The 26,891-nt window shown below is 45.5% G+C and overlaps 1 protein-coding gene and 2 non-coding genes across 3 annotated transcripts in view; 2 read left to right on the top strand and 1 right to left on the bottom strand.

Annotated features, from left to right (window-relative positions):
• LOC142988750 (uncharacterized) overlaps window positions 1-26,891 on the bottom strand; it is a 56,665-nt gene that overhangs the window by 5,283 nt on the left and 24,491 nt on the right. Inside the window, exons 4-7 of the mRNA XM_076137987.1 lie at window positions 8,134-8,252; window positions 2,863-2,952; window positions 1,026-1,170; window positions 721-854 (exon numbers count right to left, since the gene is read on the bottom strand). Coding sequence (XP_075994102.1) covers window positions 721-854; window positions 1,026-1,170; window positions 2,863-2,952; window positions 8,134-8,252 — 488 coding nt within the window. The remainder of the gene's footprint in view (window positions 1-720; window positions 855-1,025; window positions 1,171-2,862; window positions 2,953-8,133; window positions 8,253-26,891) is intronic.
• Window positions 4,171-4,252, top strand: trnas-uga (transfer RNA serine (anticodon UGA)). Its single transcript has one exon. It is a non-coding gene; the product is annotated as a tRNA-Ser (tRNA).
• On the top strand, window positions 5,806-5,887 carry trnas-uga (transfer RNA serine (anticodon UGA)). Its single transcript has one exon. It is a non-coding gene; the product is annotated as a tRNA-Ser (tRNA).

Raw genomic sequence — 26,891 nt, 5'->3', positions numbered from 1 at the left:
TGTACACAGCTATTGGAGGGTTTTGTTTGTTTCCAATCATAAATTAATACAGAACAGGGATGCAGTGAAACTTTATCAAACACAAATGGGCTTTGTGGTCCTGAAAAATAAATTTTGTGTCTCTCTCCTGGGCTGTTTTGTGTTGAATTAATAAAATAAACGCATTTTAAAGAATAATTGGGATATTTCAGCTTTTTATTAGAGGAAAAAACACATTTCTAAATCCCACCGCAGTCTTAGTGTTTTAGCTGTAGTGATGTTGACTGATGAGGAAAGAATCTAAGCAACAATTGCTCACTGCTTGGCTGCAAGTGCGAGTCAGAAAATTGCCATCTCGAATTTCTATTGCGTATTAGCGCAACCAGAGTGGACTTGGTGGTAGTGAACTCTTTTGACCCCAATGAAACGCTCCAAACCCAGTAGAGTCCAAACCCAGTAGAGTTCCTGCTTCTCTATCATCAGGCCTTTAGGTTTTCCACTGCTGCTCTCCAAACCATTTTCATGGTCACGGCCCCGAGAGGTGAATCCAGACACATGATGTCCTCATGATACTTAGTAATATAGATTACACTCCACTTATGAATGAAATCTGAGTGGGCGACTTTTATTCCAGGCTCTTTTTTCAATGCTACCTTTTGCACTTTTAATTAGAAGCATGTTGGAAAGGTGAAGACAGTTAAGTTCACATCAGGTGGTTGTTGTTTGGGTCGGACCACTTACCAGGAATCCAGAGGTGCTGTCCAGGAGGCAGCGGACTCTGGCTATGAAACATCTGTTGAGGAAGCAGGAGAGCTCAGGAGGAATTCCCCCTGCCTCCGGAGAATTGAACAGGCTGCTCACTATGAACTCCTCACCTGACATGTAAACAGAGAGAGATGGGAAGAAGATAGTACATTAGTTAGAGGCGATATGGCATAAGTATAATTTACATTACAGAGCTCAGTCCAGTTGGAGAAACCAAGGCTGGGTAGGAATTTTGCCCACATTGTCCCTTCCTCTCTCTCCCCAGTGAACCATGTACCCACCATTTCCTGAAGCCACCTGGCTGTCCTGGTGCATAGACGCCCCCTGGTGCTGTGGAGGACACATGGCCCAGTGGAGCTGCCGTCTGAACTCCTGACGGTCGTCGATGTGGATGTAGTCGAACACATTCTGGTGCATCACATCCGTCTGGAAGAAGATGGAAAATGTCATGACGACGTTCATGCATAGAGATCAAAACAGAAGCCAGAGAGCAGAATGGACCGAGCCATCATCATCTTCGTCTTCACCTCAGAAGAACCTGATCAGAGGACAGAATGTGAAGGCAGCTTTCCCTCTTCTCTCCCACATTCTTCTCATCATCCTTCATATCATCTTTCACATTTTATATTTTGTCTTTCTGTGAAAATGTTCAGATCAGTGTGTGTTGCCATGACGGCAGCTGGTAGCCGCTTTCCTTTCTTGTCATTGTGGCTCAGATACGCTTCAGGATTCCCAGGAAGCGTGCTAACTACCGCAACACACACACACACACACACACACACGCAAACAGAGTCAATGCAAGTCACATGAACATCCATGCACGCTCATGCACGCACATACACATATTTAGGAACGTTTACAGTTCCAGTACAGTAACAGTCTCTGGGCAGCTGCAGGGCCAGTGAGGGCAGCTGTGTTTGTCAAACATCGCGTGACATCGGCTCCTGAACAGCAGTCCAGCCCAGCTTACCATCCACACACACACACACACACACACACACACACACACAGAGTGAGTCGGGTTCCAGCCCACTCTCGTCATGCCTCTCTCCCTTTTTTTTTTCCAGCAATAGCTTTGCTTTCTGTCATTCCATGACAGATTCCTCAGTAAAATGTTCAACCTTCTCCTCTTCCCTCTTCCCCTCCCTCCCTCCACTCTCTCCATAATTTCCACACTGGTGGCACGCGAGGTTTTTTGATCGGCTGCCTCTGAAAACACGATCTGTTCCCACCATCCTTTGCGACCGCTCCGGCCTGCGGTTTGGTTCCCTACCGGCAGTCGGGCAGACAGATGGATCGGGTGACTATTGTTTATGTTTCTCGTAAAAAACAGAGAGAGGAAAAGAAGAGGAAAAAATGTAGAATAAGTGAAATTTTCACTGACCATCAAAGGCTCAACTGTCCCGCTAACAAATGGGATCAAAGGCCAGTGGAGGTTTTCTGCTCCTCTTTCTTGTGGTGCTACTTAGTGAAATGCTCTTTTCCTTTTTTTCTGGGCCACATTAGGGATAAGTGTTTTTCAGACTATAATTGTGGCCTCAACATGATGTGCCGTGTTGTCAAGGCCTCAGAGGCAAAACATGTGACTCAAAAACAACCAATAGCTCAAACATATGTGAACGGGTAAGAGAATGTTTTGTTTCATTATACGAAGGAGCTGTGAAGAGTTTGAAGAAATCACAAGATCAAATCATCCACAGCTACAAACAAGGCTGACTCCATTTATCACACCTAAGCACAACACGCCACACAGTTTGGGTGCTTTGCATGATGGGATATGGGATATGTTTACAGTAAAAATCACGCACACGCACACGCACACGCACACGCGCACACACACTGACTAGGCTATGCCATGATCTTTCTGACCAATTTAGTTTTCGTATCGATTTCATGGTGCTGGTTGACATTAAAGTCAAGTGGGAGCACCGTGGTAGAATAATCGTGTGTGGGTGTGTGTGCGCGCAGTGTGACTTTAACAGCGATCAGTGGTTTTGAAGGAGCAGAATGTGTTCGGTATGACAGGACAGACGGATTGATATCATCCATATTTAATGGCTGGCTGGGTAGAGACATGGGAGAGGAAGGAAGCTGAATGTTTGCAAGAGTCCAACCAACCTGATGAAATCCCAGATAGTCCACAATGGTGGAGGAGGCATAAAAGACCATCCCATCACTGCTCACCACCAAGGCAAAGCCTGTCAGAGACTGGAGAGAGAGAGAGAGAGAGAGAGAGAGAGAGAGAGAGAGAGAGAGAGAGAGAGAGATGGATTAATTCATGCAGTAAGAACAAGTGTGACAGATACATTATTGACATGTTACCTGGATCATCTTTGTCACTCAGTGTGCTTTCACTTTTTAACCCACAGAGCAAAGCAAAACTTTACCTTCAGTCTAACATTTTATAGAGCAAAACCCAATTTCTCCCATTCTTTACAGCATATAACAGCAAAAATGGAACGCAAGTTGGAATACTGCAACACTTGAGCAGCAATGAAAGACAGATGTTTATGGAAGAGTTGGCCAAATAAAACTTTGATGATTTGTAATGCAAAATATTACTTTTGACATTTGTTTACTATATTTCCTTTAGGAATTTATACTCATATTTGTTTTTCAGTAAAGACATCAAGTCAAGGCCAACGTTTCTTTTTTTCTTCTGACTGATCTTTGTATGTATTTACTAAGTGCAAAGCCTTCATCATTCTGTTTAACTGGAGACATAAGCTTTGATTTCTGATATCAAACATTGATCAGTGATTAAAAACAGAGAAGCTCCACACACACACACACACACACACTCAAACCTGTACCCACTGACTACATGTTAAACTAACACAGCTTACAATGACAGGAGTTCATTAAACAGGATTTTTATAATAAACAGAGTGAGAGAGGAGAACTCAAGAGAGGAAGAATGGAAGCAGGCGTGTGTGTGCACATGTGTGTGTGTTTGTGTGCACACGTGCACAGCTGTGATAGCGTGACAACTGCAGCACTACTTGACTTGCGTGACTGTTGCTGCCAGAGTCTGTCACCTCTGTTTTACTGCGAGACTATGCAGGTCTTCCCTGGTGTGCATGTGTGTGTGTGTGTGTGTGTGTGTGAGAGAGTGCGTATGTGTACTATATCCCTACGGCTTTCAAATACTCTCACTTTCCTTCCTTCCCTCCCTCTTCCACTCTCTCCTCACAGTGATCTGATTGCCTACATGCAGTCTAATGCTCACTGGACACCATCACACACACTGATAACCCTGCATGAACAGAGCTGCGCAGTCTGTAGCACTAAAACCTTTAACAGCCTCTTTAACATGAGTGTTTTAGTGTCAGACAGAGAAACAGACTAATTCCAAACTGTGTGTCAATGGGTCAAACACACTCCATGTCAGACTGTGAGATCTGAGGGATTCCCAACACAAGGGGAGCTGCGATGGCCGAGTGGTTAAGGCGTTGGACTTGAAATCCAATGGGATCTTCCCGCGCAGGTTCGAACCCTGCTCGCAGCGATTACTTCTTGTGTACAGTGTTGAAAAAAGGTGGGTTAGCTTGGTTTAATTGACAAAGGAGATAATCTTAACCTGTAACAAATGTCTGTGGTATCTTCTCAATCAGAAACTACGATGTTGCAATTATAATGCATGTTTTTATCACGACAGGGAGGAAGAAGCTGTCGTGTGCCGGGATACCTACTGTAAATAACAACGACAGACCAGGCATTTGTTCCTAAGTATACTCATCATTTGATTATATACCAAGTAGCCAGCAGAAAGCAGAATTTCACATCATGACTCAGAAACCACGTTGCTTCAAATGATGATGAAGACTACTGACTTCAGACGGCTAAAATGAGAACGAGACCACATCCAAGTTAACCACAATATGTTTTCTGAAGGGAGGGTTTCATTTGCTATAGGGAAACAAAGGTGTAGGTTCATGTCAACTACACACACCTCATCTTCATGAGGTCTGGATCGATCAACGGATCAACGCATCATATTGTAGTTGGATCAAGTATTGTTAAAACTAATGTAGGTGGGAAACACTCCAGGACACAAAACAAACGCTTCATAAGAACATCATGCAGGAGTATGTATGTATGAAAATGACGTGACACTTTATGAAAGCATAACAGAGGGAAGCAGAGAGATTCAGAGACAGAGAGAGAAAGAGGGGTGGGATGATGAATCCTCTCAGCACCGTGGAAACTGATGCTGTTTGACAAGTTGAACTGGCACACGGGTCACTACACACACACACACACACACACACACACACACACACACACACACACACACACACACCCACACAACAAGGACTTGTCAGCAGAAATATATGTAGTTGTAACGCTTGAGTGGCTTCAGAAATAAGCAAACCTACCAGGACTACAACGCTGCTCAGCAACCAATCACAGAGTCGGAGCTAATTCGGATTCTGGATTCGACCCACGACTTCTTTTTTCGTATCTGGACATCAAACATTATGGTGTCGTGTCTCTCTGACAGTCTGGAGCTTTTGAAATGGAGCTCGGGTGAAGTGGGATCAATATAGCTTAGCACACTTTCCGATCTATTGGTGTTGAAAGTAATAGTATTGGTCATTTGGGGCCATGCAAACATCTGGTGACAGCATGTCAGCTCTAAATCTAATATATTTATGAAAACAGTGAATGGTGTCCAAATCCAACATGTCAGTGGTAAACATATGAGAAAGTATGGTTCTGACCAAAAATCTGATTTTCTGGAATCCTTGTATTGAAACCATGTGCCCAGGGTGGGACCACGTTTGGAATCAATGCAGTTTCTATAACAAAAATGAGTACTTCCACACATTTATCTGTGTCCAATCCATGGAAGAGTTTAAAAAAAAAGTATATTTTGGGTTTACTTACAAGAGGGTACAAACTCATCATGCAAGGCTCAAGACGCAATGGGTCAAAGCCCTGAGACAAAGAATAAAAGAACGTCAGATAGAGATACAGACAATTGTAACTGTATGTCAACAATGACTGACACACTCCCTGTCACACTGTGTGATCTGTGTACATGAACCTCGACGTGGAGCTGCGATGGCCGAGTGGTTAAGGCGTTGGACTTGAAATCCAATGGGATCTTCCCGCGCAGGTTCGAACCCTGCTCGCAGCGATTTCCTTTTGTGTCTGTAGACACCATTAGTAAATGTTGCACCTGTCATTGCCCTGGACCAAGGCACTAAGGTGGGCCCTGGGAGGTTGGTTAAATACAGAGGGGCAAGCTTTTTTAATTGGAAACCAGAAAAAAGAGAACCTTAAACGATATCACCTGATTGTTTGCATCACCATTGTCCAGAATATAGATAGACAAAAGATGGACTGGATAGACTATAATGCATGCTTTTAAGAGTATACTGTGAAGTATCAAAGTGAGAGATAATATATCCCATTGATGTTGGCGGTGCTACAAGGTGTTTTTGTGCGTTTCCTCCATTCACGTTTCCCTCACTTCTTGCATTCTGAAGCTTTGAGGTCATGGAAACAGGCACCTGTTGCTGGCCTGCTCCTCCATGTAGCTGTAATAGTGACGCCCTGGCTCCCATAGCTGCCTGTGGGATGTTAAAAGCTTTGACTTACAATTCTTAAGAGGTGCTTTGCACGCAGAGCCCAAAATAAAATATATGTTCAGTGGATTTTGGAAGCAGAGCAGCAGTGTGAGGGAAGGGGGGGGGGGTCTGCTGGCTCATTGTTTGAACAGGGTTTCTTTGGTTTTCCTGCTGCCTCAGTGTCAGAGTGAGATAAAAGCAGCGATGATGGGGTCACGACACACAGTGACAACTTCTGCCACCAGGAACACACACACACACAGACACACACACACACACACACACACACATCCTACACACACGCACTGCTAGCGTTCTCCTGATATAGTGGGTAATACTGGCCTTTATTAAACACTGGATATCAGCCAGTGAGTGTTGTCCACCTTCAGGACAATGAAACCAGAGGGAAGTAAATCAGCAATGAGAGTTTTACTGTTCAGTTCTATTCTCGTTTCCATTTAGCTGATCAATCATGTGTTTGGATTTCACTGGTTGGAGAGTCCCAGGATGCTGTAATTTAATTTTGGAAGCTGTTTCATCCTGCGAGAAGAACATTCAGGGGAGATGTCTCTGTGTTTGCATGCTTCTGCGTATCAAAATAGTCACATTAAATAATCATATTGAATAATAATGGGCTGATAATGTGTCAGTATCATGTAATCAGTATAGGAAGGCAAATCTTTGTAAGCACACAAATGCATAAACGACAAGCACAAGCATGTATAAATGTGCCTGTCAAACGCACACATACCTTCCATAACTTAAACATACACACACACACACACACACACACACAGAGCACTCTCTCTTGGGATCCCATCACCATAACAACTAATGCACAGTTTGGTATGAGGCCCCGCCGCAGGTTGAGTCACGCAACGGGAGGCAACACATCGCCACGGTCAATCTAGCCCTTTGTTTACAGTCCCGCTGAGACAACCTAACGCGTTAACAGAAGCATCAGTGAATCAGGTCTGCTGTGTGTGTGTGTGTGTGTGTGTGTGTGTGAGAGCGCAGTCGTTGGATCATGACCGCGATCAGTGTCACAATTTGCTGTTCATCAGGACATTGAATGTGTAGCAATGATCTGATGCTGAGACGATTCCCATATAAAATACTGTGTTACTATGACAACCTGCTCTTTAACATTAAATCTATTATTCTAACTGTAATTCAACACACACGTTTACATAAAAAGACTCTAAATGTGCGTCATGGGTACCAAAATGCTATTATTCTAAAATGCAATTTAAATAAATAACTAAAGTGTGTGTTGTCATTACGCTCCTATTTGTTCTGCATGACTAAACCTAATGACATTTAAGGTCGAAGGTCAACAGAGTTCTAATGGCTCTGATTACTCTTGACAGGCTTGGTGTGTTCTTCTCGCTCTCTTTTGCTCACTTTCACGCACGGTGCATTCAGACACAGATGCACTCCTACACACATACACACACACTCCATTGGTTACCGAAGCCTCCAGCGTGTGTGAGTCCCGACCTCCCTTCATCAGCTCTGACACTCCTGTCTCACCCTGATGTCACGCAACACCACAGCTCTGCAAAGGAGGTCAGGGCAAGGGGCGAAGGGCACACACGCACATACACACAAGAACCCATCCTCCCTCCTATCACCTCACACACACTCTCTCTCTCTCTCTCTCCTGAGCGGCTCGTATGCAAACAGCAAAGCGTTTCGTTGACAGAGACGAAGGTGAGGCGGCGAAAATTCAACATCAACCAGAATGAGTGTGATATATGTGAAACTATTAAAACACACACACACACACACACACACAAACAGCAGCACTTACTTCCAGAAGCAGGCCGCTCTCATTGACAGCTGTGCTCGGTGGCAGGCTCTCTTTCCTGGGTTCAGGGTTGGAGGACACCGGGCTGATCATGTGCTTCCTGGAGGTCTTCTCTTGGTTCGCTGTGACAAAAAGAAGAGACAAAGTTCAAGAGGCTGTTTTGATTGTGCTGCAACATAACTTCAACATGAGGACACACGAGAAGATGATGGAGTGGGGGCCTTGAATCATTTTGACCTTAAGCAAGGTGGGACGTGTGTTCTTGATTTAAATACACTGCTCTGTTACTCGCTCAAGAGATACAAAGCACAACATGGAAAATTCATTAGCCATAACAAAAATGAATCTATTTCCCGAGGTATGCTCAGATTGTCCCACCGCTTCCGCAATATCACAGTTCAGAGCTGGACCGGCACTCCGACATGTGGTGGACACATTAAATCTGTCAGGCAAACACTCCCCCCCCCCCTCCCTTTGCACCGCACTAAAACTGTACTAATGCCAGGTATTAGCCTGTGCGGCGGGCCTGTCTAACAAGAGAAAACAGTGAAGTATTTCAAGACTTTACAGGATTCCTCTCACACGATACGGCCACATGCCTGGGCTCACCGGCTCATCCCGGCATTTGGGATATCTGATGGAGATACATGCACCACAGACTCTCTACAGCTGTGAGAGAATGCACATTTGGTCTGTTTTCAATTCATCTGGCATGAAATTCTAAGGAGAATTCCTCCTATGTCTAATTTAATGACCGCAAACTGACAATGACCTGATCACGTACGATAATGGGACACGACAGTCGGGTGGATCACTTGGACGGACTTTCACTCTTGCTCGAGTGTCCGTCAAGCCGTGAATGAACCCTGTCCGTCTCTGTGGCTGACCTTTGATCTCCAACACAAAAAGACCTCAAAGTCGGGTCATCGTTAGGGATCCAGAACTAAATGACACCTCCTTTGTGTGTCCCCGCTCCCCCGTGTGAGCCTCGTTGCGCTCCAGCTCCTCTGTGTACTCAGTAAAGCAGTAATACCTCCAAGTATAACGAAAATATCATCGCACACACTCCATCAATTATTCCACAGAACACGCCGTGTTCTTCTCTAGTTAAGACTCGGGGCCCGCCTACTATCGTACAAGAGTGTGCGTACGTGCAATTAGCCGATACAATAGTGGCGTGCAGAACGAACGGTCACATGTGCCGGGGTTTGCCTGTGAGTGTGTGTGTTTGCGTGTGGGAAGCATGTTTGCGTGTTTCTCTTGTGGGCGTGCTGTCAGGGGCATGTGGCTCACTCTCAGAGATCAGCCCTTCGCTCCGTCACTCATTGTAGCCGCCGCAGATTAGTCACGCAACGCACACGCACACACACACACCCTACAGCTTCATAATGTTATCTAAGTATTTGCGTATGGATCTTCCGATGCCTCCCCCTTCTACCTCCACCCCCACTGCATAACCCCATTACTGCTCCCCTTCCTCCCCAATTCAACCTTCAACCATCCTCCTCTGTCCTCCATTCTGCCCTCCCCCCCACCCCCGCCCCCTCAATCGACTCATCCTCTTTCTTCCTCCCTCCTCCACCTCTTTATCTCTCGGCAGTTTCTTTGTTCTCGGGCGCGTCGCAGGCGATCCGCCACCGATTTCGTGACACTCCAGAGTTTCCCCTTCGCTTAATTCCTGCAAAGCTAAAGCCCGCAGCCCTTTTTTTGTGTCTCCATCAATGATGTCTGGATTATTTTCTCTCTTAATCGCCCACGCCGTCCGTTACAACAGTGGGTGTTATTCACGCCACGTTGTAATTAAGGCCTCCATGTTTGTTTCTGCGTGTGAGAATCAGGTTAAACGCTGAAGTGAAGTGAACTGAAAGGCGGCTCGGTAAACTCATAAACGCCAGGAATCACCTTAAGTATTTTGTCATCGCCTATTCGAGGTGCAAACACACACAAACAAACACACTCAGACTGACAAACACACACACACACAAAACCATTCTCTTCAATCACCGCAGCAGCGTCCGAGCAGTGGAAACCTTTGCAGAGGGAAATGAATCTAATAAGCCTCTTTATTTTCCTCCTTCAACGTGTATTTTTGTTTTCTCTCTTACGGCAGCTTTTGGAGAGGATGCGGCGTCAGGAAAGACAAACATAAGGGATGATTAATTATCGGCACCGGCACTTCCTCTGCCAACAATACGGGCTTTATTCAGCGCTCGTGTCTTCAGGTTTGCTTTTCTTTGCCGCTATTTTCGCTCTCCCGCTCTCTCTCTCTCTCTCTCTCTCTCTCGCTCCTCGAAAAAAGAAAACAGAGGAGGTAATGGTGAGGCGTTTATGTGCTCTATGTGAGGACAGGCTGTAAAGTAAAAAAAAAAAAGTGACAAGTACCAGGATGTAGATGCTGCCAAAGGGAGAGGCTGAGAGCGTCTAGCCTGGTCCCTCGGCTTTCCACCTCCACTCAGGACACAGAGACCGAGACCACCCTACAAATGTGCTGCAGAGCTGATGGGGTCCAAATATTCAACCACCGCCCACCACTGAGAACCAATGTGCCTCTAATGACATCACCAACATGACTCAATATTGATCAGTGACACGTCAATCAGCTGCCATTGTAGGCACAGGACGAGGCGATAGAGAGAAGAGATGGAACCAAACCATTAGCTGCTGCTCTATTGGACTTTGAACTAAAGAAACATATGTTCATATTGAATATTTTACAGAGGAAGCTACTTGAAAGAGATTTCCTGATGTAGTCGTCCGTTACAGACGCTGTAAGAGAAGAAGGTCGATTCACCTGAAACATGATGAGTGCACACATGCAAGAATGATGACTCCTCATCAATTAGACATTAATTTCTGCAGCCTCTAGGGGGGGATGTGTACAACATAGTCTGTTTATGTGTGTGTGTGTGTGTGTGTGTGCGCGTGTGTTATTGCCTCTTGTCTAAAGCCATTTCCTACCACACCAATAACAGTAGAGAAAATGAAACAAGATAGAAGTAGAAAAATGATGATGATAAAAAACTCACCAACAGAGAGAGAGATAAGATGGACAGATAGGGAGAGAGAGAGAGAGAGAGAGAGAGAGAGAGAGAGGTCTCTGTGGGCTATGAGCTCGCTGACATGCATTTACTGTGAGCATAATGGAGATAAAGCAGAAAGAAATGTTTCACAAAATGCTGAAAAGAGCAGAGATGAATATTTCAGTTGAGTCCTGCACATTAGAGGGACTTTAAAGACGGCATGACATTATGTTGAAGAGAGCAGCTACAGATCGTGACTAGAGTGGAACACGCTCTGTGAGCTCCACGGCAGGTCTGAGTCCATGTCCTCTCCTCAGCTCCTCATGCTCTCCTCCCCAGCAGGGAGCAGCAGGCAGAAGGCTCGTGGACACACACCGGCTCCTGCAGGGGTTTAACCTGAGACCTGCTGCCCCGTCTTAACTCCAACAGGTCATTACTCATGCAGTTTGAGGAGAGGTGACAGCAAAATTTTAGTGCAAACTTTATGAATTTGAGAGAAAAACAAACTCTCTGACTGAGCTAAACCATTTGCACGCCAACATGCAGGTTTTCTATTCTCCTGCTTCTCTGTATCCCTAATTTCAGCAGCACGGGTGTCATCTTTTGCAGCTTCTTCTTTGCTTTCTTGTGTGTAGTGTGTGTACTGCAGACCGAAAACATGCAAAAGCTGCGCGGCGCCGAAGTCACTCCCCTCCCACAAGGCTTGCGTGAGTAGAGAAAGCTGTGTGTGAGCATGTGTCTGTCTGTTGAGGTTGGGTTGGCTTACAGCCACCTCCTTTGCCTAGTCCCGCCCCCTTCCCTCAGCTCTCTCTCTCTCTCGCTCTATCCGCAGGCACAGGAAATCCACTGCAGAGAGAGCAACACTAGCAGAGAGAGAAAGACGGGGAGAGAGAGAGAGAGAGAGAGAGAGAGAGAAAGAGAGAGAGAGAGAGAGAGAGAGAGAGAGAGAGAGAGAAGCTGGCTGATCAAGGGCTGGTTGTCACGCGAGCGAGCCGTCTGTCAATCTCCCCCCCCTTCCTCCTGACAGGGAGCTGGCGGCCTGCCAAGGCCTTGCGTGCAAGCCGGCGAGCCACATTAGCCCATAAAGAATTTCATAATAGCAACAGCTGTTAAATATTGATGACTGCTGGCAAGCGCTCAATGGCGCTCTGCAAAAAGGTTAAGCCTGCACTGTAATGGAAGCTAATACTTCATTATGCCACAGATCAAATGTCCGGATCTCGCCCTGTCCAGAGCCAAGCCTCAGTGTTTTAACTTTTTTCTCTTGTTTTTGCACTGTGGCTTGAAATGGAAGGATGGCAGGGAAACAGAACAAAGATGCACTAAAAGAGTTTTTGGCGTTTTCATCAATTCTGAAGAAAAACAGGAGCAGAGCTTTTCTTGGGTCCACTTGTTTAATTCTTTTCCAGTAGTTGGAAGCGAGTGAAGGCTGTGTGTATTAAGCAATAATAAGGTGCTGGATACTAAAGCTGCATTAAGGTCTTTAGGCAGATTGTTTTCTTTCCTCTGTGACATATACAATTACATTTGAAGCGACGGCTTGTTGTCACTGTTGTTAACAAAACAACAGCGACAAAAAACAAGCGCTCCTCTTGGCGGCGGGTCAGGAATCACAAATATCCATCTTTCAGGGCAGATTTAAAGTGAGCGAGTGATTTTGTTTGCGGGGAGTGTGTGTGTGCGTCTGGAGCTGTTCGGGGGAAAGACTATCGCTAAGGAAGGAAGACAAACATTCATCTCTGAATAGAAGCTAAACAAAGGCGGCGGTTGTGTGCCTGGATACGGGAATAAAGGGGAAGTGATATTATGGCAAAGCATAAGAGATCACACAGAATGGAGGTCGTGATGTAAAGTCGATTGTTTCCACTTCTCTGTTTTGGTTGGCAGGCGGACGCAGCAGTCGCCGTGTTGTAGTTGTAGTAATATATCTCCGCGTTAAAGCCCTGGGGCAAAACTGACGAGTAGTGCAACTTCACTCCTGTGTGCGGCTCACCGTCATTAAACTGGCGCCACGGAACACAACATCAGACTATTACAGTAATCATAATGTAAAAGTCCTTTAATTGACTCTAAAAATAGACAGAGTGACTTATTGTGGTGCAAATGTTTTATGTGAGCATGATGTCTGTCTGCTGGGAAACGCGGTTTTCTGACAAACAGTGGCTAAAAAGGCTAAGAGCTGCTTTTAAAAGGCTTCTAAATACGGCTCGTCAAGCTTTGGGGAAATTAACCACATCATAGGGCAAATATTTATACAGAAAATTATAAAAACTAACAGAATGCAAATGCACAGGGGCCTGGATGTGATGTACTCCACACACACACACACACACACTGAGGCATGCGTTGCGTGAGATGAGCCAGTTACGAAGGAAAGCTTTTTATTTGACTGAACCCAAATGAATGCAACAGTGTATATTCTCTAATTGGGGACAACAAGACGCTCCAGTTTTCCTGCCGTTGCCAAGGTTTCGACCGAGTCCAACCAGCCAAATATCAACCCAGACCTTCAGTCTGCTCTGCGGGGGTGAAGTCAGGACACAAACCCTTTCATGAGTCACACAATCTGCAGTGTATCCCTTTGCTAATGTCCCACCCAAAGGCAAAGTGAGAACACACGTGTACACACTTTGAAGACGCTTACACACACAACAGCAGAATCATACACAGATCGCAGCAGTACAAGTGGAGGGGGAGGGGAGGGGGGTGGACTCCATTGTTATGTACGGAGGAGCCTGTTTGGACTATTCCTCAACTGGTCTCCTGTGATTCTATATTTATGGCCTCAAACTTCCCATGATGGCCTGATTCATGATGGGCTTCCCTGTGGGACAGCGTCTGAAACAACCAGACTGGGGTGTGAAAAGGCTTTGGTGCCGAGCCAGAGTCCAGAGACGGGACTGGGCTGGGATGGGCCGGAACAAATAACCACAAACTACACAAGAATGTCACTAGATAGGCGCTCAACACAGCACATACCTCCACCAAGGCCAAACAAAAACACATTTCAGCCAGAAGAAAAAACTCTCTGGTATCTATTTGATCCAGAATAGTGAATTTTGGGATTTGAACCCTGGACCTTTCTGTCACTATTGTAGGAATAACAGGACTTAATGCAAACTGTAAAACGTTGGAGAGTGAGAGCCGATACGTTTCTAAATCTAACAGCCGTATAAAAAACGCCCGGACCTTTGAACCGTACACATTTAGATACAGACGGGCGTGGCCTCTGCATTGTTGTGTGTGTGTGTAAAGATGATAAAATCTATTTCGGAGATAAAATCCAACAACTTTCTTAACAGCAACAGACACATCTGAGATAAAGGCTCAGCACGGCAAATTAAAGAGTCATCAGCGCCTATTAACTCAGCTCTGTGTTTATGTATGTGTGTTTGTGTGTGTGTGTGTGTGTGTGTGTGTGTGTGTGTTTTATAAATAGCTCTTCCTTGGATTCCTGTTTTGATGAGGACGGCGGTGTGGTTGTTTCACTCTCAAGGAGTTTGGCGGTTAATAAAAGTTGCGTTCAGGAACCCCACCTGGCCACAATAAAGCACAAGCCTTCTATTTCTGCACTCGCACAATCTCTGTTTTCACAGGCCGCCTGAAATTCAAGAGCTGCTTGTGTCCCCGTTTCACTGGCTTGCAAGGTGCTGCATTCAGTGAGCTGTAAAGCCCTGGATCATCAATTTGAGCTTCATTAGGGACAAATCTGAAATGAAAACCTCTGACGCTTCATAAACAAACAAGGGACCTGGAAACAGATGTGCCACAGAGGCAGATTCTAAGTTTGAATGGATTATATATGATTGGAAACATGGGAGGAAAAGAGGAGTTCTTTAAATCCAGGGGCCCATATAGCCTGAAGTAAACTGACTTCATCATAACATAAAGCAAATGTGCCTCAGAGTCGCACTACAAGATCTTTGGCTCACAATATACAGAATAAACAACCTTTAAGAAGTCACATTCTCTTTACAAGAAGCCCTAAAATATTTACTCTCCTCCATTGCCTCGGACTCTCCCGCTTATTCATAGTGAAAGAGGAAATACTTGAGACAAGTCAAACAACTCAGGGAATAATTATTAGTTTTCTGCCCCTGTGTTTTAGTGGAGCCGCATTCCTGCATGAGCGCAGCGAGGAGAGCGAAGTTTACAGTCTGCAGCGCGACCGCCGGAGAAAGAAAAAATAAAAGCTGCTCCCTCGTGTCAAGCACCAATTTGTGTCACTCACATTATTTGCAATAACAGGGCCGGAGTGAGTACAACAAGTCTTAGATTATCCCTTTGCTGTTCTCCTCCCTGTCGGCCGGTCTGAAGCCGTGGTCGCTTGTTTTGTGGTCACTGCAAACACACACATTCAACAGGTTTGCTGGCAGAGCACCGCACCTTTCCACCAGTGATCCCCTCAGTGCTTTTCTTCACTCAATAACAAGGCAGTAATCTGTTAAAAAGATTATGGTGCCGTTTCGGCCCATTGAGGCAAATAATAATGGGCAGATGGTCCCTCTGGCTGAATCCATATGGGAGGGAAACTGCGCTAATGCTGCTGTAGCACGCAATACTAAACAAAATCTAACCGCTAAGAAGAAGGGCTGGAAAGAACTGACTAATTTGTGTGCCACTCAAGAAGAAACACTAAGGAGCGACTGAACTCTGAGTCAAGGACACACACGTTTATTGTGTAAAAAGTACACAAGTACAAACTGGCTGGCTAAGCAAGCTCTGAGTAATGTTGAGTTAAATGGGAGAGGACAGTAAACCACTAAACGGATGGATTTCTACCATATCCTCTTTTTTCTTTTATTCTTTACTGAAACCTCCTCCAGAAAAAAGGAACCTCCATTATTCATCTTACATAATAGTGAGCGTACAGATAGATAGTATAGGGTAACTATTGCAGAATTGATGCCAAACTGCTACGGTGACACACAGGAAGGCCTCATGTGTAATTAAATGGGTGTGAGGTGGTTAATGTGCTCAGGGTTGAGGGGATCAAGTGATAGCCATGATGCTGATCATGCTTTATGCATGACACACATTAAGCTGTCAGTCAGTGGGCACTGGCTGTGGTGTTATGTGTCCAGCCTGTGTGTGTGTGTGTGTGTGTGTGTCCTGGACCACTCTGTGACGCAGGTCATTTTGAAGCGATGGCATTGAGTTCATTTCTTCTCTTCTTCTCTTCTTTATTTAATTATTTAACTCTGACAGAGCCGATTCTAATAAATGAAATAATGAAAATAAATATGAAATAACAATGAAGTTGATTCCATCTGGGTTAAATTAATTAAATTTTTAGACAAAATGTCAAATTTAAAAGCATTGCAGGTCTGAATGAAGCATCATCTACTAGATTTGTATCACCGAAGTCGATACAGCTTCAGTAGGACGCTGGTAGTCGTTGTTTGTGGGCTGAGGGCCGAAACTCACCACGGTGGCGAGGGACGTGTCAGGTTTGGACATTTCGTGACTGCACATTCTCCCATCTGCGCCCTTTGCATGTCATCACAACGCTCTAATCCAAGTCTGTTTATACTAACGGTGCTTCCTGCAGCTTGCTCCGATCACTTCATTTGGCACAGGGTGGGAGTACATATACCCCCCTGTGCTATCTCCTGGCAGGCAATGTGTGTGTGTGTGTGAGAAGGATACAGGGGGGCGGGCGGGGGCGGGGGGGTGGGGCTTGATGGGGAGCGATGGTGGGATCACGCAAGCTTGCTAAAACAGGCGAAGTCAGAGGAGAGTCACGCATGGTGGGGCTTTGGTGCCGACGCCACTCAGTCACCACTCTGCTCCCTGGCATCTGGTGTTAGCGTGATGCTACCCGTGTATATACGTATATGTGTGTGTTATGTTTAATTCCCAGCCAAGTGAGGAGATTTCCAGGGTGTAAACAAACACAGACGCGCCCGCCCCCTCCAAACAGCCTGTCGCTCTAAATAGGACCACTATTTTTCGTGTCGTACATGCAAATTCACTCTGCAGCACACTTCACTGTGGGTGCAAACATGAACAACAACTTTGACTCCTGTGACATTGTGGTGCGAGGACAAGGAGACGGAACCAACAACCTTTGCTCCAAGCCTTAAACATGTTGGCCTTAAATGTGGCAAATGGAGGAAAGCACGAGATTTGGTAGTGAATCTAAAGGAGGACATTCGGGCTGTAGAATGAGGAAGGATGAGTCACATTTCTCCTCCTCCTCCTCCTCTGTTTGGCAGAAGAACACTTTAAGAAATATGAAGCTTTCTGCCATTTCTCTGGTTCTGGCTTTAAGGCCTCTATGATTTTAGGAGCTCCGGTCCACGACCACTTGAAACGACATCTAGTCACATGTCAGCCTGAGCATCCATGTGCATGTCAGCAGCAGTTACCCCAGGTCCCTGGCTTTGCTTTATGTGTGTGTGTGTGTGGGCACTGTATTTGTTTGTGTGCGTACTTTTACTGTGTGTGTACAAGTTGGGCGATGATCTCATCAACATGTGGTGAGAGCTCCTCGCCGTCTAAAATGTGGCCGCTCAGCTTGTCACGGAAGCTCAGACGGAAAAATCGGAAGGATTGGTGGTGTGTGTGTGTGTGAGTGAATGGGCGATACTTGGGGCAGAGCACAGGAGGGCACAGGAGGGTCAATAGACGGAATTCTGACTCTCCGTTGACCCAAAAGCTTCCATGTCTCTGCAGCACACACAGATACAAACCAAAACACAGCTTCTTCACACACACGCTTCACTGAAACATAAAGGAAATAGTCCAGGTTTACAGATTTACTGTACAATGCTGGTTTGCCAATAGCATTCTTATCAAAGTGGAACCTTATCCATCACATCAGGATCGTAGTCCAGCATCAAACCGAGCGTCACCAAGCAAAGCAACTCTTCATCATTTCAGACCTTCTCCTACTTTAATCTGCAGATGTTGCAGTAAATTACAGAAATCCTGAAGCGAGAGCTAATGTGGAAAACATCTCAGAGGAAATACGGCAAGCTAATTTGATTTATGTAAATTGTACGTAACATGCAGCCATTACATAATTGGATTTGTTTTGATTTACGTTACTTCTTTCGAAATCCTGGAGGAAACGGACGATGAGATCACATCCATCTGATATTTGCTTTAGAGATAGAAACCTAATCAAGCAGAAATGGGAGCATGTGTCCTTCCTCTCCCGTCATGGTCAGTGTGTGTGTGTGTGTGTGTGTGTGCTTGGGCTTTTGACAGTTGACAGTTTTTCGCCTGGAAAGCCTGGAGGTCAAGGTGAAGGAGGACAGAAGTGGAGGGGAGAGCAGAAGAACCCAGGAGGAACTCATAATAATTAAAGATGTACGCTGATCATCGGGACTTGAACCCTTGAAATTGTGTGAGTAAACAATTATGAGGGCTCGGTGTAAACTTCTCTTACAGGCGCTTTGGTGGTGGAGAACCAGAACCAGAACCTGGATCAATGAGTTCCCATGTTCTGACTAAGCTTATCAATGTGTTCAATCCTGTCTTCACATTTGTCTTTCTCGCTCCAGCTGTGTCTATTTGTCTCCCTCTTATCTATCACATCTATTCTTCATCTTCTCTTCCGCCGTGGCAACGATCCAACACCCCTACATGAATCCTCCCGGCCTCATAAAGCTGCTGGTGTGAGACAAAGTGTTCTTGAGGAGACTTCTGCTGCGGTTCTCACTGTCCAAAAGAAAGACTGTGAAGTAGCTGCTTTCTCCATCAAGCGCCTCCAAAGTCAACTTCAGCATTACGACTTGGCCTGACTGTGAATATTCAGCCTCAGCTCAGATCTAAAACAAATGACCTCCTATAGATCTCAATTTCTGTCGAGAGAAATCCTTAAATAAACGAAAGAGTTTGAAAGGAATTGAAGATCAACACTATTAAAGGCAGAGTTTGATTTCCACAGCTGAGGCACGTCTAAGCAAACACGTCTGAGGTAAAAGTGAAGGAACATGTGTTTCCACAGCAGTTATGTGGAGCTGCGCTGTGCTGAGTGTCAGTCTGCGAGCGAGCGAGCGAGTCCTTCAGTATGTTCAGCTGATTTATGAGCAGCACCGCAGGAATTCCTTTGCAATAGCTTCAGGATGTCTCTGGGATGAGAGAGACTTTTGCTGATTTGGGAGAGGATTAGCAGCTCAAAACACCCTGTGGTGTCACTGTCAGCAGCTCACGCAAAGACCACGCTTCCCCCTCGCCGCCTGGCTTTGTCTCCTGTGAGGACACGGTGAATTTGTGGCTCATTCTTTTGTGTTTGTGCTTTGGCGGTGCGTTGTAAAGCCTCATTCTCACCTGAATAAACTCAGAGCTGGCCAGGATTACAACGATTTAATGCCACACTGACAGGCAGACCTCCACCAAGGCAGCTATGATTTCATCTGGATTTGTTTGTTTGTTTGTCCGTCTACTTGTCAGCAGGCTATTTACACTTGGACACATGGGGTCAGGGGTCAAGGAGCTGATGAGACTCTGAGATCTGCTTTAGGATTTGGACAGCAACCTTAATCAACAGGTGCAGTTTATAAGCAGAGATCCAGATAGTCTCTCTCTGCACTCGTGAAGGGTTTTTATAGATGGCTGCTTTAGCATTCATCCCCCTGAAACCCATAAACACTGTGTTCAGTACAAACTGTACAACACATAATAAGTAATAAGGTCTTAATTGCTCTTCCCACTATGAAACGGTGGAAAATGACAGAGCAGTAGAGAGTCTGATGAGTTTGCCACACATCCTTTGCCGACGCTTTTGCTAAACCAGTTCAGAATTCACACACAGGCACACACACGTACACACACACACACGTACGCAAACATGTACATTGAGATTTAGTCCTATAAAGAGATTTGGTGTCTTGCTCGAGGACACTTGGCTGCTGCTGGGATCCAACCATCCACTTAGGGGGGCAGTCTCTCACTGCACACGCACACGCACACGCACACGCACACGCACACGCACACACACACACACACAAAATAAACACACCAAATACCCACATCCTCCTCACCCAACAACAGTACTGCAACTGTTTCTCATGTGACTGAGGGGGGGGGGGGGAGCTGTTGAGTAGAGGGAGTGGCGGGGAATAGCGTGCGAAGACCTAATGCAATGTTTCAGCCCCAGATGGGTCACATCAGTAGCCCACAATCAACAAATTTGGCCCTGCCAAGTTTACACGCTTTACATGTCAAAAGGGACGACAGAGGGGAACCTGTTTCTTCTTCTTTCTTTTCCCCTCCATTCCTCTTTTTATCGCCTGCCACGGCTCATAATTATTAATTACTGTGAATGGAATGGATGTGAATTTCCACAGTGGAAGAGAAGAGAGAATAGAAGAGAGGAGAGGAGAGAAAAGAAAGGTGAGGAGAAGAGAAGAGAAGAGAAGAGAAGAGAAGAGAAGAGAAGAGAAGAGAAGAGAAGAGAAGAGAAGAGAAGAAAAGAGAAGAGAAGAGAAGAGAGGAGAGGAGAGAAAAGAAAAGTGAGGAGAAGAGAAGAGAAGAGAAGAGAAGAGAGGAGAGGAGAGGAGAGAAAAGAGAGGTGAGGAGAAGAGAAGAGAAGAGAAGAGAAGAGAAGAGAAGAGAAGAGAAGAGAGGAGAGAGAAAAGAAAAGTGAGGAGAGGAGAAGAGAAGAGAAGAGAAGAGAAGAGAAGAGAAGAGAAGAGAGGAGAGGAGAGAAAAGAAAAGTGAGGAGAAGAGAAGAGAAGAGAAGAGAAGAGAAGAGAAGAGAAGAGAGAAAAGAGAAGTGAAGAGAAGAGAAGAGAAGAGAAGAGAAGAGAAGAGAAGAGAAGAGAAGAGAAGAGAAGGGAAGAGAAGAGAAGAGAAAAGAAGAGAAGAGAAGAGAAGAGAAGAGAAGAGAAGAGGATTAAAAACATTTCAGGTTAAATCAGCCAATAGAAGTTGTGGCAGGATGTTCATATTTTCAGCCTCTATCCAGTTTGCAGTTTGAAACACACTCATCCCTGGGAATCCTCCTCTGACACATGGGAAATCATCTAGTTTATGTTTCCGCATTCTTCCATAAAAGAGTTTTGATGAGCAGGAATCAATCTGGGCGTCGTTAGAGCGAGCAAAACACGATCCACGACAACCTGAGACAACGACAACCCAGCGCTTTGATTGACAAATGATTTCTGGGAAGTGGACGACCAAAAACATGAAATCATTCCTGGGCCCTGAAAATAGAGACATTGTTGAAACAAAAATAAGAGGATGTCAGCAATTACCACTTCCAAAGGAAAATGAGAGTGGAGGCTGGAAGGATGGGCGTAGAAAAGTGAACAAAGTGGAGGATTGGTTCCTAACGTTACAGCATTAAAGGGAAAATTAGTGGGATGAGGTTAAATACAAAAGATCCACAGAGTCACGGGACACTCTTTAGCTCCACACACCCCCCACCGCCTCCAATCCGATGTGTGGCAGGGAGCGCTCAGCAATAGCTCTGCGGTCAACCGATCCATTTCCTCAATGACACCAGGCGTTATTATCAGCACCGCAGAGCCATTTGGGCCCCGGATCTGTCCAGAGTGGTTAAGACGCGGCCGGAGGACACCTGGTGTGTAACGCAAGACGGCGTCGCTCCCTAATCTGCTCACAGTGGGATGTTTACATACGGCTGATTGTATCGCATCGCTGGAAAAATAAAGCTGGAGATAACACCAGGGTTTGGTGTCAACATGATGCATCCTGCTGCCACTTATCAATGGCAAAATCACACACACGCATGCTTGAATTTGCACTCATGCGCAAAGGCAAACAAGTCTAGACACACCAAGCGCACATGGAGTCCATCTCACACACGCGCCCGCACTCAGCTCTACCATTACCTTCCCATGACAGTGTGTGGTCTTGTCATTGAGGCTTTGTCTCCGCCGTGGCCTCACATCTTTAAATAGTCTGCCATAGTCTGACCATTTAAACACACACACACACACACACAGATCCACATTTAAACCCGTTTACAGAGAGATTTCAGCCCAGATCTCCTTTCAGGGCTTTGCACCTATAGAGGATAAACAGAAACTGACCAGGCGGTACGTTTACATGCACGCTATACTCAGACTCTTCTCCATTAGTGAGATGGAGAGTAGGATGCATACAGGATTCCACACACACATCAGGCAATTAAGCCAATTTACAGGCTTAAGTATATCAATCTGACACACTGATGATACATAATGATGACAATAAGGCCTTAGTGTGCATGTAAACATACTGACAAAGTGTTTTTCTCCTTAAGAATAATGGAGATAGTTCCCCTCCTGTGTTCCCCTGCATGTCGTACTGTACACGACTTTAAACTGATGTGATTCCATCCAACACATCTACTCTGAGACTCTGACCAACAAAGAAGAGGTGGGAGTATAAAAGAAGAATGGAGTCTGTTAGGGAGGTTACAAAAGGCAGACGGAGAGGAAAAGATAAAGAGAAGCGAGGGAAGGGAAATGTCGTAAAAACCGACAGAGGACGAGATTCAAAGTTCCTTCTCCCACCGGACAATAAAACATGAAGAAGTACGTGTTAGACGGAGATAGAAGTCCTTGGCAGCTCCTCAGTACGGTGACGGAGAGACACAGAGCTCCAGATGTGCCTCAAACATGATTCAAGTTTCATAGTGATACTTAGTGGGTCTTAGTAAAGCCGACCCGGGGTTCTTATAAAACCCGATGCAGCCTGGCCTGGTTTCATGCAGAACCATATGGTTGGCATGTGCGAGACGGCAACACAAAGAGTTCTGACCCTAATTGTACAGTTCTGTTCCGAACAGGCGCCTTTCACTCATTCAAAGCTTCCTAGTTTACTTTGGAGTGAGGATTTGTAGAATAACATTCAATAAGACGATGGGAGGCAAACGATTCTCCTGCAGAGGCAACAAGAGAACAAGATTCAACCTCTAAGTCCTCTTCATCAATAACAACAGCCTCCTATTTGGATCCATGTAAGCTTTGATTTGTACTTTTCCACTTGAAGTGTGGAGTTGTTGTGTCACGCCTGAATGTGACTTGTTGTGCCGTGCCGTCGTAAACGCACAGAACGCGGCCCAGGTTCAGTATTACGGCACCTGACATCCTCTTTCCTTTCCCGTCTGTCCCCTCCTCACCTTCACTGCTTCCCTTCCCGTCTAAACATTTACCGGATCGCGTGACAATAGAGAAGCTGGCCAACAATCGTTGCGTGAGGCGGAGAAATAGCTCAAGAAAGCAGAAACGAGGCTTCCCAGGAGAATATTTAAAACATTGAGTGTAATGATCAGAGTTATTTTTGATGTATTTAAATCTCATGTGTGCGGGAGTTTGGAAGAAGGCCTCTGGCAAATGAGTGGATGTAAATGTGAATGTAAATGTGGATGTAAATAGTGAGAGAAACAACAGCTTTAGCTCCCTCTTATTCTAGACATTACATCGTTCGTTTGTATATCACAACACTGACTTACATTTCTGTGTTTTCGTCGTCACGCCGCCGAGTTTGTGCTCACATGACAACGACGTGACAGAGGGAAGGTTTGGACGGAAACTTAGGAGCGTGTGGACAAACATTGTATTCCTCTGTGATTTTACCTGATCTGTGTGAACAACCACAGCTCTGTATCATAAATGAATTTGGGTGTGTGTGTGTGTGTGTGTGTGTGAGAGAGAGAGAGAGAGAGTGTGTGTGAATGTGTGTAGGAGGGGAAAGAGCTGGGATTCCCAAAGCGTGTTTCAGTAAATCCTCAACCGGCACGGATTCCCAGGCATCGCGTGCAGCAAGGCGGGACTCCCGAGCTAAACCACACCTCCGCACACCCACACATGCGCGCACACACATATTATACGCCAAGACACTGACACACACAGACATACAGCAACAGCTCATAACACAGGGCGGTGTAACGACGAGGTACAAGGCTTAAGCCGGTGTCGTGGGAGGGTTAATGGATTTCAACCATTTATTCACCTGTCATCCCCATTAAATCCATCGCTCGTCCTTCCGTGACCAAATCAGACCTCTTATCTCTATAGCAGCCCTCCTCTGGTTAACCTCAACCCCCCTCTCCCTCCGCTGTGTGTGTGTGTGTGTGTGTGTGTGTGTGTGTGTGTGTGTCAGTGGAAATGCATATCCCATGTACGCTGACGGTGGTGATCATGGAGACACAGGATGATACATTTCTGGTGTAAATATGAGAGCCACGAGCCGGTGTACCTGTCTTAAAAACATTCCTGCATGATCCCTGACTGACACAGGATGCCATCGGATTATTCCTGAGTGTGTTTGGACGTTCGGAAAAGCAGGGGACCCATTTTTGTGTGCGGTCAGTCGAGAAACAGATTGGAATGCTGAGAGGAAAAACAAGTTTACCTCTGATATTATGTTACTGTGTAGATGTGCGTGTGTGTGTGTGTGTGCGTGTGTGTGTGTGTGTGTGTGTGTGTGTGTGTGAGAGAGAGAGTTTTATGGTCAATGATACCAAAACATGTCACTGCTGAGTTCTCCACATACAAACTTACACATCAACATCTATACTGGAAATTGTACTTTTATTTTGTAAAGCACTGAAGGTTTTGGTGAAATCGGATCCTTTGATTTGAATGTAAACATGCTGGTGGCTGCTTATCTATCCAACAGACCAAATAGTTGCAGCATAACTCTTGATTTAAGACCTATAAGTCATAGCGTGATCATCTTTGTTGTAGTGTCCAACTGTCAATCAGCACTAATGAGATGTCTCCCCATGTTAGGATGTACACATGCATGATGTCGGCCTTATTTATGACAGTGGAAGCATCGAGAAGCAACGTTGCTGCGGTGACATCATGGACAAAGTGAAGAGCTGCCAGCTGCTTTTACGTTTGGCATCGCTGCTTCTTTCGTATCCATTCCACAATTTAAATGTCAACATCTGTCTCTTGTCATGTCGGAGATGCTGGGGGCGCATTGAATTATGGGATGGACCAAATGACGCCAGTCCCGGCCACGCACTGTCTCCCTGGGAACCATTTTGCCCCGACTCTGGTTTATCGCACACCCATAACACCTGAACAAGAGCCTTAAACAGCTACTTGGCATGTTTATAGATGCTGAGTCATTCCTGACGTCAGCTGTCATTACCAGCAGCTTGTCAATTAATTGTGCGGAAATCTCCAAAAAAAAAAGCCTCTCTGTTATAAGGTCACAAACGCTTTCACTCTTACAAAAGCTGCACGATTTACTCAATGATAGAACAACAAACAGTAGGATTGATGCTGTTTACGTCCGCCCTCATCTGCTGAACTATTCAGTATCAGGTAGTAAAGATAAGAAAGTCCAGGGATCGCATCTGGAGACAGATTTACTGCCACATGTGGACATTTGTTTTGCTGTGCAGTTCCCAGTCCCAGTGGAAAATCTTAGAGCTGTTTGGTTTATCAGTTTGAATGATTGTTAAAACAGTGAGTGTATCAGTCAGTGCCACTGCCTTTGGGGGGAAAAGAAGCCAAGCTGCCAAAAGAAGCCTGGTACCTTTTATGATGTGCATACATGTCTGCTGTGTCTGAGCGCTCATGCGTGTCCGTGTGTGCAGCCTTCATGTGTAACGCTGGCACCGTTACAACATGTGATGCACTGCACCTGTGCAAACCGACTACAAAGACTTTGCTGTTTTCACGGGCTGGGGCTTTAATTAGCCTTTAATTGGTGCACGACTCCCACAGTTAAGACAGAGAGGCTCAAGCACACAGCTGTGCAGCCAACAGGAACTCTGAGTGCAGAGGAGCTGGAGGAATGAGTGGAACATTACTTTACTCCACATCAACCAGTCTTTTAGAGTGATCAGCATTGATGAAGACTGTGGAGAACAGCAAGATCAATCCTGATACCAAAAGTCATGTATGATCAATTTGTCTGAAATAAAAGTATTCAAATTAAATGTATTGAAATTAAATAGACACAGGTTTCTGTTCTGTTCAGGTTTGTTACTTTTTAAATACTTACACAATATTCTAATATATTGTTGCCCACCCCCCTCTCTTTATCTCTCCATCTCTCTCCCCCCCTCTCTCTCTCTCACACACACACACACACACACCTCTATTCCCCAAAAATACATCATGATTTACAAACTGCCTCTGAGAAGTTATGCAATGTTCAAACATGTGGCCAGTACAGAAAACAACCCGTGGCACGCAACGGCAGAGGTCACAGAGAGACTTTCTACCCTCCTTTCTTCCACCCTTTCCTTTCTTTCTCCATCTCTCTCTACCTGCTTTTTCTCTCGCTCTCGCACACACACACACACACACACACACACACACACACACACACACACACACACACATACACTCTCCTTCCCATAGTAGTACTTGTTAAGTGCTCAGACATCAATAGCTCAGCTAGATGCCATTGAGTTTTTCTCAGCAGAAGTCCGGCTCTTAAATAAGCTTTGCACTGCAGCGGGGACACGCGATGGCCTCTACTTTTAGAGCCGGAGATAAAAATAGAAATAGCAGCGAGCATGAACGAGGGAAAAGGGGACAGCAAATGACAATGTAACGAAATTAAATGGTTCGAATTTTGATTTGGCACAGTTAATGCAGTGCATAATCTGGGGTTGCTATTGAACTGAGGCAAAGCGTGTATTTAATGCTTGATATGAAACATGTGACAGCTTCTTTGAGGCACTACGCTGTGTAATTTTCGTGTAATCGCTGCCACGCTGCAGTCACAGTAAAGCCGGGGCTCGTCTCGCAGATCTCATGCACTTCAACCTCAGGAACCGACGGTGATCCGCAAAGAGACAGCAATTTG

Source organism: Genypterus blacodes, unplaced genomic scaffold (assembly GCF_046128005.1).
Source record: "Genypterus blacodes isolate CSIRO-AG114 ecotype Tasmania unplaced genomic scaffold, CSIRO-AGI_Gbla_v1 ptg000348l_1, whole genome shotgun sequence".
In the NCBI taxonomy this organism is placed as follows: Eukaryota; Metazoa; Chordata; class Actinopteri; order Ophidiiformes; family Ophidiidae; genus Genypterus; species Genypterus blacodes.
This window is presented reverse-complemented; position numbering and strand designations above follow the sequence as displayed.